This window comes from Scylla paramamosain, chromosome 4 (assembly GCF_035594125.1).
Source record: "Scylla paramamosain isolate STU-SP2022 chromosome 4, ASM3559412v1, whole genome shotgun sequence".
In the NCBI taxonomy this organism is placed as follows: Eukaryota; Metazoa; Arthropoda; class Malacostraca; order Decapoda; family Portunidae; genus Scylla; species Scylla paramamosain.
The window spans coordinates 4,995,880-5,013,063 of NC_087154.1; the positions used below are offsets into that span (position 1 = coordinate 4,995,880).

Sequence of the window (17,184 nt, forward strand, 5' to 3'; positions counted from 1 at the left end):
TTACTGATCCTGAGAATTGTACTTATGCTAAATCCTTCTTAAATTTCCTATATCACTTGAGGAATCTTTATCGGATGCCCTCTTAACATAATTCACTCTAAGGAATGTAAATCCAATGTTTCACTCCCTGTCTGTCACAGTGGTGTAGCTCAGGCTATCTTCTACCACAATTTCCATGGAGACAAGGAAAAGTAATACCACGCTTGAGGGTTTTCTGTTTTGTCTATTCACGTCAACAAAAGAACAGGAGACGAGGTAATAACTACCAGCCGGATATTGTTATGGTGTGCTGCAGGTCCTCAGCACCTCACACCTCTCCTGTCCCAGGCAATGCAGGTGACCTTCACACTAACCTAAGGTGCGAGTCACTGTGTGCTCAGAGGCCCTGCAAGGTTCAGCTGATCCCTGGGAAGCCTTGGTCTGGCGCGCACGGGAACAATTAGAAATTTCCCTTACAATGATAAAAATCGAGTTCATAACTACTTGTGATAGATCCACTTTTCTTTTCCTCCACTTCCTTCTTCTTTCGACATAAAAAAAGCGAGGCGAAACTTTAAAAAATTAGGACCGGTTGGACGTCAAGTGGAGACGCAGCGCAGCCTCACGCAGGCCGGAGGAATTCACACCTGCCGTCCCTCAGCAGCCCTCCACCGCCACTCTGCCAGATAGCTTGTCTGAGCGCTTACGAGGTCTTAATGTTCGAGCAGTGCAACTTGAGTCTTGTTTGGACACGTGTAAAAAAAAAAAAAAGCATACATTGTAACGAGAAGACGAAGTAATAATCCGCCTCTCAACCTTTATTTACGTTCTTAGCAGATAAGTAAGAGGGAGAATTAATTTTGTGTTCGTTTCTGAATAAAAGACGAAGGTCACCGGTCATCATTTATAGGCTGACTTTGAGTGCCGAGATTTATCCTGTTCTCCACACCCACAAAAAAATCATCAGGGAGCAAAAACAAATGGCCGACTCACTTGGTCAAATAAAACGTGGTGCTCCCCGATAATGTTGACCGACGCGTCCGCCCTCACCTCACCCCCGCCACCCATCCCGCTGGCTTCCCTCCCCTTCACCCATCCTCCTGACCCACCTCCGTCCTCACCTATTCCACCACCCATCCCACTGGCCTCCCTCACCCCCTCCATCCATCCTCCTGACCCACCTCGATCGTCCTCACCACTTCCACCACCAATCCCGCTGGCTTCCCTCCCCCTCCGTCCATCCTCCTGTCCCACCTCCGTCGTCACCTATTCCACCACTCATCCGGCCATCGCTCTCCCTCCACCAGACTTACCGACGCATCTAAGAATCATATTAACTAAATAAATAAACAAGTACAATTTAGTTTCTATTACCGGATTTCGTGCTCCTTTTGCGAAATCACGGACGGGAGTGCTTGAGGGATTCCCAAGGACTTACCGCATCGTGACCAGAGAGAGGTGTACCGCCTTCCGTTACCGGAAGGATGCGCTTGTAATGTACATTTAAATCGGTGCTGGGCTGGACAGGAATGAGACTTCGGTAATGCTTTAATTCTTATGGTTGATAATTAGACGTGTTATTTAACTGATAATACTCCAGGATGGTCATGGTGGAGACCTAATAAATCAGTAGCGTATCTGAACGCTGGTGCGTACAGTACAAGGAGCAGCATCAGAGGCCATGCATGCATATGTAAAGAAGCATCATGCAGCGATGCAGGACTAATTTTTGCGATAATACATAACTAGTGATTTTTTTCCTATGGTATTAACCTTAATTTTTTTTTAGCTATGTTTCATTCTCTCATTACAAAATGGCAAATGCACAAGAGTGGGAGTTCGATGAGGCGTGAGGTAAGTGCAGGTGCACGAAGGTTCTGAATCCAGTCTCACATCCGTCTTGTCAGTGACTTCCAGGAACCATCAGCCAACCCTGCTGTCTCATGCCTCCTTCTTAATTAAACATAACAGCGTGCAACTGGCAAGCTGCAAGCAAACAAGAGCGACGGTGTTGGGATATTAAAGGGCGGTAGCCCGCGACGAGGGCAGTCCTGGAGCAGCTGTGGCAGCTCCTCGTACACACAGCCCTCATCCCTTACTCTGTACACTTGTCTTGGGCCTCCCGAAGACAAAACTCTGCTGTAAGTACCGATAGCTTCACTTCTGCCTTCAGTGCTAAGTCTGTGAATCTGAAGGATGGCAAAACAATCACATAACACTTAAGTTTTAGGATGTGGGACCATAATCGTTAGTGGTCCTGGTTAATAGTTGGCTTTTGTCTTCCCAAAAAGGAGGCCATGGGTAGGAGGACTTGTCTCCTGCTGGTGGTGGTGGTGGTGTCAGTGACTGGAGTCCTCTCTGCCGCTCTCCCTCACGCCAACGAGGACGACACCGAAGCCGAGCACCTCCTGAGACAAAAGCGAGAGGCCCATCGCAGTGCCGTTGCCATCGCCAGCATTGGTAGAAGCGGTGGGTGTTCGACCTGCGGCAGCGGTGGCAGTGGAGGGTACGGCAGCGGTGGCAGTGGAGGGTACGGCAGCGCAAGCAGTGGAGGCTTTGGAGGTGGAGGCTTTGGTGGAGGCTTCGGCGGAGGAGGTGGCTTCGGGGGAGGAGACTTCGGAGGTAACAATGGAGGAGGCTGTTCAGGAGGACTCTGTGGTGGAGGAGGAAGCTACGGAGGAGACAGCTGCGGAAGTGGTGAATGTGGTGGAGGCTGTGGAGGTGGAGGCTGTGGTCGCAGCGGCGGCGGCGGATTCGGCAGTGCGTGGAGCAGTGCCTCAGCCTATAGTAGCTCAGGATACAGGGGACGCCGCTCCCCACAGTCTGAACCGGTGGTGGACGAGGGGCAGCCATCGCAGGAGGATGTGACAGTGGAAGAGGAGGAGGTCGGCGGCAGGACGGTGCGTGAGGCCAAGAGAAGAATACCTATCGGCTCAGGCTCCTGGAGTGGATCCGCCTCGATCAGCGGCTCTGGATCAGGGCCTGGATCAGGGCCTGGATCAGGGCCTGGATCAGGCTCAGGCTCTATTAGTGGATCATGGGGCGGGTCGGGGAGCGGATCAGGAAGCGGGTCGGCATCAGGGAGTGGATCGTGGGGTGGCTCAGGCAGTGGATCTGCCAGTGGCTCGATATCAGGAAGTGGATCAGACTCAGGATCAGGGTCAGGCTCCATTAGCGGATCGTTTGGCGGCTCAGACGGTGGATCAGGCAGCGGGTCGGTATCAGGCAGTGGATCGTGGGGATCTGGTTCAGGTGGAGGAGGAGGAGGTGGTTGTGGTGATAGTGGAGGATGTGGTGGAGCAGGTGGAGGAGGTGGGGCAGGAGGTGGAGCAGGTGGAGGAGCAGGAGGTGGAGGAGGTGGAACCGGTGGTGGAGCAGATGGAGGAGGTGGATCAGGTGGAGGATTTGGAGGAGGGGGAGCAGGAGGTGGAGCAGGCGGTGGATCGGGAGGAGGATATGGAGGAGGTGGATCAGGAGGAGGAGGAAGTGGAGGTGGATCAAGTGGAGGATCAGGTGGAGGAGGAAGTGGAGGTGGATCAGGTGGAGGAGGAAGTGGAGGTGGATCAGGTGGAGGAAGCAGTGGAGGCGGATCAGGAGGTGGATCAGGTGGAGGAGCAGGTGGAGGAGCTGGAGGTGGATCAGGTGGAGGATCTGGAGGTGGATCAGGAGGAGGAAGCAGTGGAGGCGGATCAGGTGGAGGAGCAGGCGGAGGAGCTGGAGGTGGATCAGGTGGAGGATTTGGAGGTGGATCAGGTGGAGGAGGAAGTGGTGGGTCAGGTGGAGGAGCTGGAGGTGGAGGTGGAGTGGGTGGGGGATCGGGTGGAGGAGCAGGAGGTGGAGCGGGTGGTGGATTAGGTGGGGGATCAGGTGGAGGAGCAGGAGGTGGAGTAGGGGGTGGATCAGGTGGAGGAGGTGGTGGATCAGGTGGAGGAGCAGGTGGAGCAGGTAGTGGATCAGGTGGAGGGTTTGGTGGAGGTGGAGGAGCTGGAGGTGGAGCAGGTAGTGGATCAGGTGGAGGAGCAGGAGGTGGTGTAGGAGGTGGATCAGGTGGAGGAGCTGGCGGTGGAGCAGGTGGAGGATTTGGTGGAGGAGCAGGAGGTGGATCAGATGGAGGATTTGGTGGAGAAGCAGGAGGTGGATCAGGTGGAGGAGCTGGTGGAGGAGCTGGTAGTGGAGCAGGAGGTGGATCAGGTGCAGGATTTGGTGGAGGAGCAGGAGGTGGATCAGGTGGAGGAGCTGGTGGAGGAGCTGGTAGTGGAGCAGGAGGTGGATCAGGTGCAGGATTTGGTGGAGGAGCAGGAGGTGGATCAGGTGGAGGAGCTGGTGGAGGAGCTGGTAGTGGAGCAGGAGGTGGATCAGGTGCAGGATTTGGTGGAGGAGCAGGAGGTGGATCAGGTGTAGGAGCTGGTGGAGGAGCTGGTAGTGGAGCAGGTGCAGGAGGTGGAGGAGCAGGAGGTGGATCAGGTGGAGGAGCAGGTGGTGGAGGATTCGGTGGTGGATCAGGTGGAGGCTTTGGTGGTGGAGGAGGAGGATTTGGTGGAGGATTCGGTGGTGGATTTGGTGGTGGTGGTGGTGGTGGTGGAGGAGGTGGGTATGGACGCTAGAGGGACACGAGGATGGACAACTCCTTGTGGATTACAACAGACGGTGAATGTGGAGGAGGAGCGGAGACTCCACATCTGCCAGAGTCCAGTCCACACGCGATCCACTCCTCCCGCTCCCTTCATTATGTACTACTACTACTACTACTACTACTACTCTCACTGTCTTGCAACATACACAAATACATGCATGTCTACACACATAAAGCATATTTCCAAGCTAAGGGCATTAAAGAAAACAATGCTTTCATCAAATATTGTTAGGATGAAACACACACACACACACACACACACACACACACACACACACACACACAAATACACATACATCTTGATCTCCCATCACAGAATTACACGCACGCCGCAGTAACAACGCTGCACGCCTCGACTCCTCTCAGCTGGTTTACTGTTTCCAGAGTTACTCATGAAAGAAGCAAAGAGATAAGCTTGTGTTACGTTTTCTTTTCTTTTCCTGGTCAACGCAAACTTCATGAAATATTTAAGAAAAAAATATTTTGCATGTGAGAAGTCTCTGAGTATGTATACATGAAAAATACATCAAAGGTACACATAAACGACTTTCTCAGCAATTTCTACTCTATTATTGCATCGTTTAAGTTTTGTCAGGTTTGAAATAGTGATTATCCTTTATTTCATGAGATAATACAGCTGGGCACATAACAATAAATGTATCAGAACATGTTGAGAGCATCTTATCCACCCTTCGAATAATTCGATGCACACTTGGTTTTAGACGTATGCCAATAAAACCAAACAGTTGTTTTAAAATCCCCTATCTGCAATTTTGCGTTGCGGCTTCACTTATTTCACCCAGACTTCTACAATAAAAAGGCCTTGGTTTAAATGTGTTTTCAATGGTGTTTTTTATAATCCTAGTGATTGTTTAGGGATGATTCCGGACAACCGCCTGGAAAACAGCAACGAAAACCTGACTAATTATCTCATCTGGTCCTTAAAAGAGTCCGAAGCGTCTCAGAATACGAGTCTTGCTGAGTCTAACCAATAAACAATGTATACAATCAAGATGAGCTCGAAAAGAATATCGATATAAGGATTTAATACTAAAAATTTTAAGGGAAAACGTAAGTTTAATGTGGCCTTGAGCGAGGTGGGCCAAGCGTGAGTTTAAATGCTAGTCCATAGATGGCTCTGGTATTTTATTTACACTTGCTCAGTCGAGTAGCGCAGTGACCTTCACGGTATTCCCTTGGTGTGAGCGTGCAGCAGCTGATGTGTCTGTTCCCCTCCTTTTTCTTCTCCTCTTCCTTCTCCTCTTCCACCTCCTTCTTTTCGTTCCTTGTTTTCCTCTCCCTTCTCTCTTTTTTTTTTCTATCCTTCACCTCTGACCAATTATTTCTTCTTCTTCTTCTTCTTCTTCTTCTTCTTCTTCTTCTTCTTCTTCTTCTTTCCCTACCCTCCTCCTCCTCCTCCTCCTTATCCTCAGGACTCTTCTTCCTCCGCGTCACGTAAGTAAACTTCAACTTCTAAGTAAATCTTGTCGGGTGTTCATGTCTTTTAAAAGGAAAGCCACTTGACAGCTGTGCAAGACCCGGAGACATCTTGAGAGAGCTAACCTTCGTGTTTCAGAAGTTTATCTTCACCGAACTGGCTTTAGTGGAAGTTATCGGGGGTTTCAAAAGTGTTTTCATGACTAGTCAACACTGTCAATAGGAAAAGTCAATCATGAAAACTCGCTTGATATTCTTTGTACGCTTTAAAGCTTTGCCCTCGTGAGAAACCAAAACACTTAGGGCCCTAGAGCGAGGCACCTTGGACAGGCTTATGCAAGAAACTTCATGATAACAACCTCACCTTTCCTCGTAAGATTTTCAAATTCCTACTATTATTTGCCCTTATATAAAAAAAAGAAAAAAAATATTAGGGAGACCGGATAAAATACAGAGGAAAACATAAGGAACAACATATGGTTTTCATAGATCTAGAGAAGCCATATGACAGAATACCGAGGCAGGAGCTGTGGAGATGCCCGAGAGAGAGAAGACCCAAGATTAGATGGAAAGATTGCATACAAGATGACACGAGAGAGAAGGGACTAGATACCAGAGGAAATTGGAGGCGGCTCATCAAAAACAGCGACCCCGTATAAAGATGGGCTCATAAGCTGACGACGAAGATTAGGGAGACCGGACAAAGGCAAGAAAAAATAAAGGGAGGGAAAAAAACATAAAATAAATTGTAATAAAATTAAATAAAGCCTGCTCCTGATGCCATCCCCAAAAATAGGCGGGTGGAGGATCGAGAAAGAGATCAATGTGTTTTCTGAATCAGACATGTATAACCCTTATTATGTGGACGTCCTCAAGGGGAAATATATATATCGGTAGATAAACAGACATGCAGATAGATAGATAGATAGATAGATAGAGAGACAGGTAGGTAGATAGTCAACTTGTTGTAAATCACATACTGGTTACCCTCAAACTGCATCCGGTTTTCTGACCGTCACTTTTTAAGCAATGTATTTAATCCTTTAAGTGAATTCTTTTTCATGGAAACACTTATCATGAGCTCTCTCTCTCTCTCTCTCTCTCTCTCTCTCTCTCTCCAGGATGGAAAGACGTTTCACGAATGCTTTCTGGCAACCACTCCACTGTTCCACGCTTGTTGAACCACGTAGTGCAAACAGTCCACGAAGCAATAACCTGATTGTACCTCGTCTTGGGAGAGAGAGAGAGAGAGAGAGAGAGAGAGAGAGAGAGGGGGGGGGGCTAGTCTATAGTTTTATCAGCGTGGTCACTGGAACAACGGTAGTGGGGAGACTGGTCAGTGGAGGGTAAGTGTAGTCAAGGATTTCTTCCGTGTATGTTATGTTTGTTTATTTCTCCTACGTACTCTTGTAGGTTCAGATTCTAGAACGCTTTATTGTTGTTGTTGTTGTTGTTGTTGTTGTTGTTGTTGTTGTTTCTTGTTCTTTTTTCTTCCTTATTTTTTGCTTTCCTTTTTCTTGGTGTTTCTTGCTTACCTCTTTCTTTCGTTCTACTTCCTCTTCTTCTTTTTCACCACCACCACTACCACTACTACTACTACTACTACTACTACTATTACCACTGCCGCCACAAGCACCATCACCGCCATCATCTTACGTCAAGAGGAAGCTTTAAGCGACTGAGGTGACAGTCGGCATCTTACTACTAAAAAAAAAAAAAAGATAATAAACAAACACTAATTTTTCACAGGCGGGTATACGTGGACAAAAATTTTACATGTGAGGGAGCATCTAATTGTAGGAACGGCCCATGCAGGAGCCGAATGGTGCCCTAGGTTATGTTAAAGTTATGTATGCTTATGGAGATTTTAGCGGGAGGGGGGGAAGGGAATGTTTTAGTTGGTGCTCAGGAGTCTGCCTCACCACGCACCCTGTCGGTCACTGTCGTCCCTCCCTCCGACCTTCGCTGTGCCATTGTTCTGGGAAGGAAGCGCATGAACATATTGGTGTGGGGATATTCCAGACAGGAAGCGATGGGGTCAGACAGAGAGAGAGAGAGAGAGAGAGAGAGAGAGAGAGAGAGAGAGAGAGAGAGAGAGAGAGAGAGAGAGAGAGAGAGAGAGAGAGAGAGAGAGAGACAATTTTCGTTGTTTGCAGGAAAATTTAAAACATTCGCTACATTTTCATTCGGGCCATGTTTGAGTAAGACAGCGAGCCGCGGTGCAGTGGTTATCGCGTTTGGCTCGTTAAACACAGAATGGACACGAGATTTAAGATAAGAGTTGGGCTTAGTAACCCAGCATTCCCGCCAAGACGCCTCAAACCAGTGCGGCGTGATGTACGACTGATCTCTTATGTAGGTTGATAATGATGTGTAGCATCGAAGGGTGCCCAATGCCGCTTACGAGTAAAGCAAGATAAGTGAATGTCTTTTATAAACTCCTCATATCCTTTTTGAATTCTGCAGTAAATCTATAATTCGACGGGTAAATAAGCAAATAAATTGATCATTGTCATCATCATTGTCATAATCCTCATCATCTTCATCCTCCTCATCAAAACATATCCTACGCTGTATTTTTAAAGCAAATCTTTTATCCAGCCAGCCAGTCACTCAGTCAGTTAGCCATTCACTCAGGCAGTCAGTCAGTCAGTCAGTCGGTCAGTTACCCGTACTCAGTTAGTTAGTCAGTCAGTCAGTCAGTCAGTCAGTTCGCCGTACGCTCAGTCAGTCATTCAGTCAGTTGGTCATACGTTTAGGCAATCAGTGAGTCAGGCAGTCAGTTAGCCATATGTTCAGTCAGTCAGTTACCCATACGTTCTGTCAGTCAGTCAGTCAGTCAGTCAGTCACCCATATGCTCAGCCAGCCGGTCAGTCAGTTAGTCAGTCAGTCAGTTAGCCATACTCTCAACCAGTGAGTTTGTCAGTCAAGTCAGCTAGCCATACGCTCAGTCAGTCAGTCTGTTAATTAGACATACGCTGTCAGTCAATCAGTCAGTCAGTCAGTCAGTCAGTGAGTCAGTTAGCCATACACTCAGTCAGTCAGTCGGTCAATCAGTCCATCAATTAGCTGCCGTGGCATCACAAAGGGTCTGGTCTGGCTTGCCTCGCCAACCGGCCCTGCAGCGCTGACCTCTGATGGCCGCCGCGCAACGAGACCCATTAACAGACACTGGACTTCCCGCTGCTGACGTCATACATGGCCGGGCCTCGCTTGTCCCCTCCTTCTCGGAACGCCCCCCAAAGTTACCATCCTTCAAACATTGCCGACTCACCCTTGTTGCCTAAATAAATATCCAAAGCAATCGGTCAGTCGGATGGTAAATTATGCAGCATTTCCAGGAGGATATTTAAGGAGTGTGGTGTGTGGCCCTGGGCAGTCAGGGTGCATCCTCAGCCCTGTACGGTAGTCGACACACGCCTCACCTTGCACGCCGCTGTCCTCCTACTCTGGTCCGCTTCTCACGTTGTAAGTGTCTTGATCAGATAGTTTTGCTTGTAGATGTCATGTTGTGAATGCTACAGCTCTCCATGGGTCCTGTAGATGTGTGATGCTGTTCATGACAACGTGATGATATAGTGGGTTTAGTGCAGTCATTATATGAGAAAGTGTTCACGGAGTTGGTTGTTTTCAGGCGTGGAGCAGCCATGCACAGGTGTGCTGTGCTGCTGCTGCTGCTGGCGGCGATGGCGGTGCTGGCTGAGGCGCAATTTGAACGTGGCTCAGACATCCGTCGCCAGCAAAATCGAGGCGACCACGACAACGCTGACCACGACAACGCGGACCACGACCATACTGGCCACGACCACGCAGCTTCCTCCCGCGTAAGAAGGCACGACGATCACGATGGCCATGACCATGCTGGCCACGACCATACTGGCCACGACCACGCAGCTTCCTCCCGCGTAAGAAGGCACGACGATCACGATGGCCATGACCATGCTGGCCACGATCATACTGGCCACGACCACGCAGCTTCCTCCCGCGTAAGAAGACACGACGATCACGATGGCCATGACCATGCTGGCCACGACCATACTGGCCATGACCACGCAGCTTCCTCCCGCGTAAGAAGACACGACGATCACGATGGCCATGACCATGCTGGCCACGACCATACTGGCCACGACCACGCAGCTTCCTCCCGCGTAAGAAGACACGACGATCACGATGGCCATGACCATGCTGGCCACGACCATACTGGCCACGACCACGCAGCTTCCTCCCGCGTAAGAAGACACGACGATCACGATGGCCACGACCATGCTGGCCACGACCATACTGGCCATGACCACGCAACTTCCTCCCGTGTAAGAAGACAGGGCATTCATGGCAATCACAACCACGGTCACAACCATGGCGGCGGCGGCTCACTCACCAACAAGCCAGGCGTCGGTGGCGGCAACCCAGGCGGGAACTTCGGCGGCGGGTCTCTCACCAACAAGCCAGGCGTCGGCGGTAACTTCGGCGGCAACCCAGGCGGGAACTTCGGCGGTGGGTCTCTCACCAACAAGCCAGGCGTCGGTGGCGGCAACACAGGCGGGAACTTTGGCGGCGGGTCTCTCACCAACAAGCCAGGCGTCGGCGGTAACTTCGGCGGCAACCCAGGCGGGAACTTCGGCGGTGGGTCTCTCACCAACAAGCCAGGCGTCGGGTTCGGGCAGATCCATCGGCGGGCGGCCAGAGGAGCGGCAGCGGTGGCCGAGGAGGAAGCCAGCCTGTCGCGAGCCACCAGGGAGGCGCATCGGAAACCGTGCCACCTGTGTAACCTTGGCGGCGGCGGCGGAAGCGGCAGCGGTTCCTGGAGCGGCTCCTTCAGCGTCAGTGGTTCCAAAGGATCCGGATCTGGCTCCGTTAGCGGCTCACTTGGTGGCTCTAAGGGGTCCGGGTCTGGCTCCATTAGCGGCTCATTTGGCGGCTCTAAGGGATCAGGAGGATCAGGATCCGTCAGCGGCTCCTTCAGTGGCTCTAAGGGATCAGGCTCAGGCTCAGCGAGTGGATCGTTCAGTGGCTCTGGCTCTGGCTCAGGATCCATCAGTGGCTCGTTTGGAGGTGGTGGCGGCAGTGGTGGTGGCTGCGGTGGTGGTGGTGGTTGTGGTGGTGGTGGTCATGGTGGTGGTGGTGGTGGAGGTCACGGTGGTGGTGGTGGTCACGGTGGTGGTGGAGGGCTAGGTGGTGGTGGAGGTGGAGGTCACGGTGGTGGTGGAGGTGGAGGTCACGGTGGTGGTGGTGGATCAGGTGGAGGTTTTGGTGGTGGTGGTGGTGGAAGTCACGGCGGTGGTGGTGGATCAGGTGGAGGTTTTGGTGGTGGTGGTGGTGGAAGTCACGGCGGTGGTGGTGGATCAGGTGGAGGTTTTGGTGGTGGTGGAGGTGGAGGTCACGGTGGTGGTGGTGGTCACGGTGGTGGTGGAGGGTTAGGTGGAGGTGGTGGTGGAGGGTCAGGTGGAGGTGGTGGTGCAGGTCACGGTGGTGGTGGTGGATCTGGTGGTGGATCAGGTGGAGGTTTTGGTGGTGGTGGTGGTGGTGGTCACAGTGGTGGTGGATCGGGAGGTGGAGGCTTTGGTGGAGGTGGATCATCAGGTGGTGGATCTGGAGGAGGATTCGGTGGTGGTGGTGGATCAGGTGGCGGTGGATCAGGCGGTGGAGGCTTCGGAGGTGGATCAGGAGCAGGTGGAGGCTTTGGAGGTGGATCAGGAGGAGGTGGAGGCTTCGGAGGTGGATCAGGAGCAGGTGGAGGCTTCGGAGGTGGATCAGGAGGAGGTGGAGGCTTTGGAGGTGGATCAGGAGGAGGCGGAGGCTTTGGAGGTGGATCAGGAGGAGGCGGAGGCTTCGGAGGTGGATCAGGAGGAGGTGGAGGCTTCGGAGGTGGATCAGGAGGAGGTGGAGGCTTCGGAGGTGGATCAGGAGGAGGCGGAGGCTTCGGAGGTGGATCAGGAGGAGGCGGAGGCTTTGGCGGCGGAGGTGGAGGAGGCGGCGGCTTTAGCGGAGGCGGAGGAAGCGGAGGTCGGGGATGCCTGACCAACAAACCCGGGGTGCTGTGCCCTGGGGGAGGAGTGCAGGTCGGGGGCAGCGGGGGAGGCTACGGCGGGGGTGACGGAGGCGCGTGGGCTACCGGGGGCGCCTACACCTCTGACGGTAGCGGTGTGAGGGGCCTGCGAGTGAATGTGAGGAGCGGCGATGCTTAACCTCATTTCCCTGCAGAAGAACGAGAATTGCAGTGGTGTTGCTGAGCTGTGTCCTTGTGTGTTAGTTGAATAATTCAATAAAATTCTGTCCAGCGTATTTTCTCTAGTTAAAGTGTTTGCTCTCTACGTAATGTTCTCACTGTTGCAGAGTTGCCCTGTCACTTGTGTTCAATAAAGAAAAGTATTCATGTGAGGTCCTTTTCTGTTCACCTGATCCATTGTATGTGTAATGTCTCGTGATACTCCGAGCGTTGCTCAAGACTCGTGTGGGGCCATCTGCTGTTACTTATCATTATTATTATTATTATTATTGTTACTATTATCATTATGTTATTGTTGTTGTTGTTGTTCTTGTGGTGGTGGTGGTGGTTGTTGTCGCTATCGTCGTTGTGTTTGTTTTTGTTGTAGTTATAGTTAATGTTATTGTTGTTGTTTTTGTTCCTGTTGTCGTTGTTACTATTGTTGTTGTTGTTGTTGTTGCTGATGCAGCTGGTGCTGCTGCTGCTCCTCTTCCTCTTTCTTCTTCATCACCATCATCCTTCTGTTACTGTACTATCATTTGCCGCCTGATCAGCGCCAGAGAGGCTGGAAAGTGGCAACACAAAATCAGATTATTCACATGCAGTGAAATGCTTCTCGCTGACTGTACTGCATAGTGATTGATGCTTATTGCTTTTCTGTCAGCAACATGACAAGTACAATACGGATAATAAGTCAATATTCATGATATTGACGTTGTGCTCAATATGTTAATGGTTTACTTAAGGGGATGTCACACAGTGCCGACTTAACGTCCTCACGCGACGATCTAAGGATTTGGTGTGAATCGGTTGCTATTTGCCCAGAAAAATAAGAGACTGATGTGGCAGTAACAGTGCCACCTCCCCATTCCCCGCAAGAATGGTTATTGTGGTGTTCTAGGCAAACGGAGAATAGTCATGACGATGCAAAATGCAAGGTCTTCAGGCGCACACGTAAGCCACTTACAGTGTGACCATTGTTCCCTGTGTGACCTGCTTGCCTCCCACCACTAAGATATACTAGTTTGACATTAATTTGCGGCGAGCGATGAGGTCACTTGACATGACGAGGATAGTGAATGAAGGATACAATAATGGAATAAATTAAGTAAATTTAAATATCTTGATGTTTTATATATATATATATATATATATATATATATATATATATATATATATATATATATATATATATATATATATATATATATATATATATATATATATGTATATATTTAATATGGACGGAGGGAGACGCTTTGGGTGGGTCTCAGTACAGCTCACTCAGCACTACTTAGCTCGGCCCGCACTACCTCCCCACAATGGCAACAAATAACGCCTAATTTTGTTTTTTACAACAAAGTGCTTTCTGTTTAATTCCTTTCGTATGCTTTGTATAGTAAGTAAGGGAAAAATGAACTTCCTCTCCGTAGAAAGGGATATATATATATATATATATATATATATATATATATATATATATATATATATATATATATATATATATATATATATATATATAGAGAGAGAGAGAGAGAGAGAGAGAGAGAGAGAGAGAGAGAGAGAGAGAGAGAGATACGAAGATATCTCCGTGGGTAACCAAGTGAATGAGACAAATAGGAGATATATTCATGTGATATTATTTCAAATTTTAAACAATAGTGATCATGTTGATATGATGATAAGCCCTGAAAAAAAATATATCCTGATAAAGTACTGGACTAAGAAATGTTCCCTACAATTTTGTTGAGCAGCCTGTTTACGGTAAAAAGAAAGTCATTGGTTGGTACGTAGACAAAATTGTAGAGTTAACCATAAAATTCAGAAATATAGTTGACATTTTCTAAATATTCTAGGAAAATTAATTCTCACCTCTTTTATGGGAAACAACGAGATTTAGGAGCTGTCATACCTGAGGATGAAGATGATTCAGGCTTGCTGATGATGGTGATGATGATGTCAATGACCCAGAGTTCACTGCTAACATAAATAAGAATGATTCAGGTGATGTGGTCAGTGATCTTTCAAATGATGATGAGCAAATACCAAGTGGTTCAACAGTGCAACCCTGTGCCAAAAAACGTAAAGTGAAAACACCTCAGGCTAAATTGGTTCCTATTGAGAAAAATGACACACCAGCCTCTCATGTCAAGGATCCCACAAGAGAAACGCTTTGGAAAAAAAGAAATACTGAGAACACCTACCCATCAGAGAAAGATTTTACTGTCCCAGACGATTTTTCAACACCAATTCATTTTTTTCTCCTGAATTGGTAGATCTTGTTGTACAACTAACGAATTTGTTTTCAGTTCAGGAAACAACACGTAGTATGTGTACAACTGTAGGGGAAATGCAAAAATTTTTGGCTGTTACTCTCCATGGGAATATGCCCGTTACCATCAATGGATGATTATTGAAGTGTACATTTTAGGTATCCACTTGTGGCTGATATAATGAGTTCAAAAAGGTTCAAATGCCTGTAAAAGGTATTTATATGTTATTGACAACCATGAAAAGGACACCTAAAATGATAAGTTTCACAAAGTAAGGTCTCTGTTTGAAATGGTTCGCAGACAGTGTAAGAAGACAGAGGGAAGTAATCACCAAAGTGTAGATGAGGTGATGGTGCCCTACAAGGATACAAAGGCTGGGACACTAAGACAGTATGTGAAGAATAAGCCTCATAAATGGAGCTTCAAGATTTACTGCAGATCTAGTTCATCTGATTTTAGAAGCTATTAAAACAAAAAGTATATTACTCTTGAGAATCTACATTTTTTTGTCACTGCATAGGAAGAAATAATGTATAAGTTATTTTTACCATGTCCTGGTATATCAACAAAATTGTTGAGGGTCATGCTATGAAACCTATAAATAATATGAAAAAAAAAAAACATCTAAATAAAAGTTGTTCCTTATTATCGAAAATATAAGATAAAAACAAAAAAATAATTTTCTATTATGAAAATCCCCAAGTGACTATTAAAGGGTTTATTAATAGTTGGCTTTTGTCTTCTCCCCCAAAAAGGAAGCCATGAGTAGGAGGATTTATCTTCTGGTGGTGGTGGTGGTGGTGGTGGTGTCAGTGACTGGAGTCTTCTCTGCCGCTCTCCCTCACGCCAACGAGAACGACAGTGAAGTCGACCACCTCCTGAGACAAAATCAAGAGGCCCATCCCAGTGACGTTTCCTTCACTAACGATGATGAATTCGGCAACACCGGTTCCAGCATTGAGTGGGACAGTGCCTCATTCTTTAGTGGCACAGGATACAGCGGGAAGCGATAAGGAGCAGCCATCTGGAGACTCATGTGTTTGGTCTCTCATGATTTCCTTGTTCCAGAGTTGACTTGTCACTTGTGTTCAATAAAGAAAATTTTATGTGAGGTCCTTTTCAATTCACATGAGCCTTTGTGTAATGTGTGGTCTGGTGACACCCGCACTGCTGAAAACTTGTGTGGTGTTATTTGTTGTTGTTATTATTATTATTATTATTATTGTTGTTGTTGTTGTTGTTGTTGTTGTTGTTGTTGTTGTTGTTGTTGTTGTTGTTGTTGTTGTTATTATTATTATTATTATTATTATTATTATTATTATTATTATTATTATCATTATTATTGTTGTTGTTGTTGTTGTCGTCGTCGTCGTTGCTCCTCCTTCTCTTCTTTTCTTTCTCTTAGTATCATTTGTCGCACGGGGAGCATCAGAGAGGCAGAAGAGTGGCAAGAAACACCAGACTTGACCTCCATGCAGTGAAATTTCTCTGGCTGACTAGTGACTGATACTTATTGTATGACTCTTAGCAGCATGGCAAGCAAATGACATTCAATTTTCCTGATTCTTTTGAGCTTGATATGTTAATGGCTTATTAGCACCAACAACTGCTGATCCTGCTTTATCCTGCTTGCTTCCTTACATTAAAATATATTTGCTTGACCTCAATTAGCGGCGAGCGATGGTGTCACATGATACGGAAGACGAGATATGAAGTGACTGAACGAAACTTTAATGGAATAAGATTGCTGGTTTTTAAGGATGCTCTCATGACTGTGGTAATTGCTTAACAGGCATTCTATATCATTAATATAGGAAAACAACCGTGAGAACCCCACTAATCATCTATGCGGCCTTTACACGTGGTCGTGGTTCGATAACAAAGCGTTTAGGAATGAACCAAAAAGTGTCAGTCATAAAGCAGTATCAGGCAACTCCCTCCGCTGATAACATTTTCAGTTGCTGGTCTTTGCGGAGCTTTTAACAACGCCGTTCATTGGTCCATGTATTAATTTGCATTCGAATTATAGATACAGTATTTAGAGACACGTGACATGAGTTCCTGCGGCAACTGTACAGCAGGGAACACGCCTCAGCTTTATGCCGGTGATTGTTATGGCTCCTCAGCTTAATGAAATGGTCTTGTGTCAAACTGGATTATAATGTGGGAAAGACAAGACAGGACTTCTGAAAGATTACAATACAACTTTGCAAGATAGTGCTATAATATAGAAAGATAACACTGTAATAGTGAAAGATAGTTCTAAAAGTTTAACATAGAGCACATTAAGTTTGAAAGATAACACTAGAAATCAATGTTTCCCAAGCTTTGTGGCGCGCCTCCTTAGCGAGCCGTGAGGATATGTTAAATCATCTGTCCCCCCGCCCCCCGAAAAAAAAAAAGTTAAAAGTATATAATGAAATGACTACAAGAACAACAGAAAACAGGTATGTCTTATAAAAGGAATGCCGCGTGTGAGACTGATGGGTTCTTGCAGCTTTCCTTGCTTTGGGTTATACACGTTAAACCAGATGGCTTCTCGTTTCTTCTTGTTTTCTCATATTCTTATGTAACAACAGCTTTGTGGCTGACGTAATGGTTCTTGTAGGAAAAATCCTAAGTTAGAGAGAGATTGTCATTCTTTTGGTAACACTAG

At 47.7% G+C, this 17,184-nt stretch overlaps 2 protein-coding genes and 1 long non-coding RNA gene across 3 annotated transcripts; all 3 read left to right on the top strand.

Moving 5' to 3' along the window:
- The first annotated feature begins 1,922 nt into the window (after positions 1-1,922).
- LOC135099140 (uncharacterized) lies at positions 1,923-5,283 on the top strand. The gene is made up of 2 exons (XM_064001572.1): positions 1,923-2,120; positions 2,271-5,283. The coding sequence occupies exon 2, from the start codon at positions 2,277-2,279 to the stop codon at positions 4,581-4,583; it is 2,307 nt and encodes a 768-aa protein (XP_063857642.1). The 5' UTR covers positions 1,923-2,120; positions 2,271-2,276; the 3' UTR covers positions 4,584-5,283.
- Positions 5,284-5,725: 442 nt separating this feature from the next.
- Positions 5,726-15,636, top strand: LOC135099174 (uncharacterized). The gene is made up of 2 exons (XR_010267767.1): positions 5,726-6,067; positions 15,284-15,636. It is a non-coding gene; the product is annotated as an uncharacterized LOC135099174 (long non-coding RNA).
- Positions 9,370-12,425, top strand: LOC135099171 (uncharacterized PE-PGRS family protein PE_PGRS54-like). Its single transcript, XM_064001647.1, has 2 exons — positions 9,370-9,518; positions 9,685-12,425. Exon 2 carries the CDS (start codon positions 9,698-9,700, stop codon positions 12,233-12,235), a length of 2,538 nt encoding a protein of 845 aa, XP_063857717.1. The 5' UTR covers positions 9,370-9,518; positions 9,685-9,697; the 3' UTR covers positions 12,236-12,425.
- Positions 15,637-17,184: the final 1,548 nt, after the last annotated feature.

Bases quoted from the DNA above. Each gene is read 5' to 3' on its own strand.
- LOC135099140 (XM_064001572.1), top strand. From the start codon at position 2,277: ATGGGTAGGAGGACTTGTCTCCTGCTGGTGGTGGTGGTGGTGTCAGTG.
- LOC135099171 (XM_064001647.1), top strand. From the start codon at position 9,698: ATGCACAGGTGTGCTGTGCTGCTGCTGCTGCTGGCGGCGATGGCGGTG.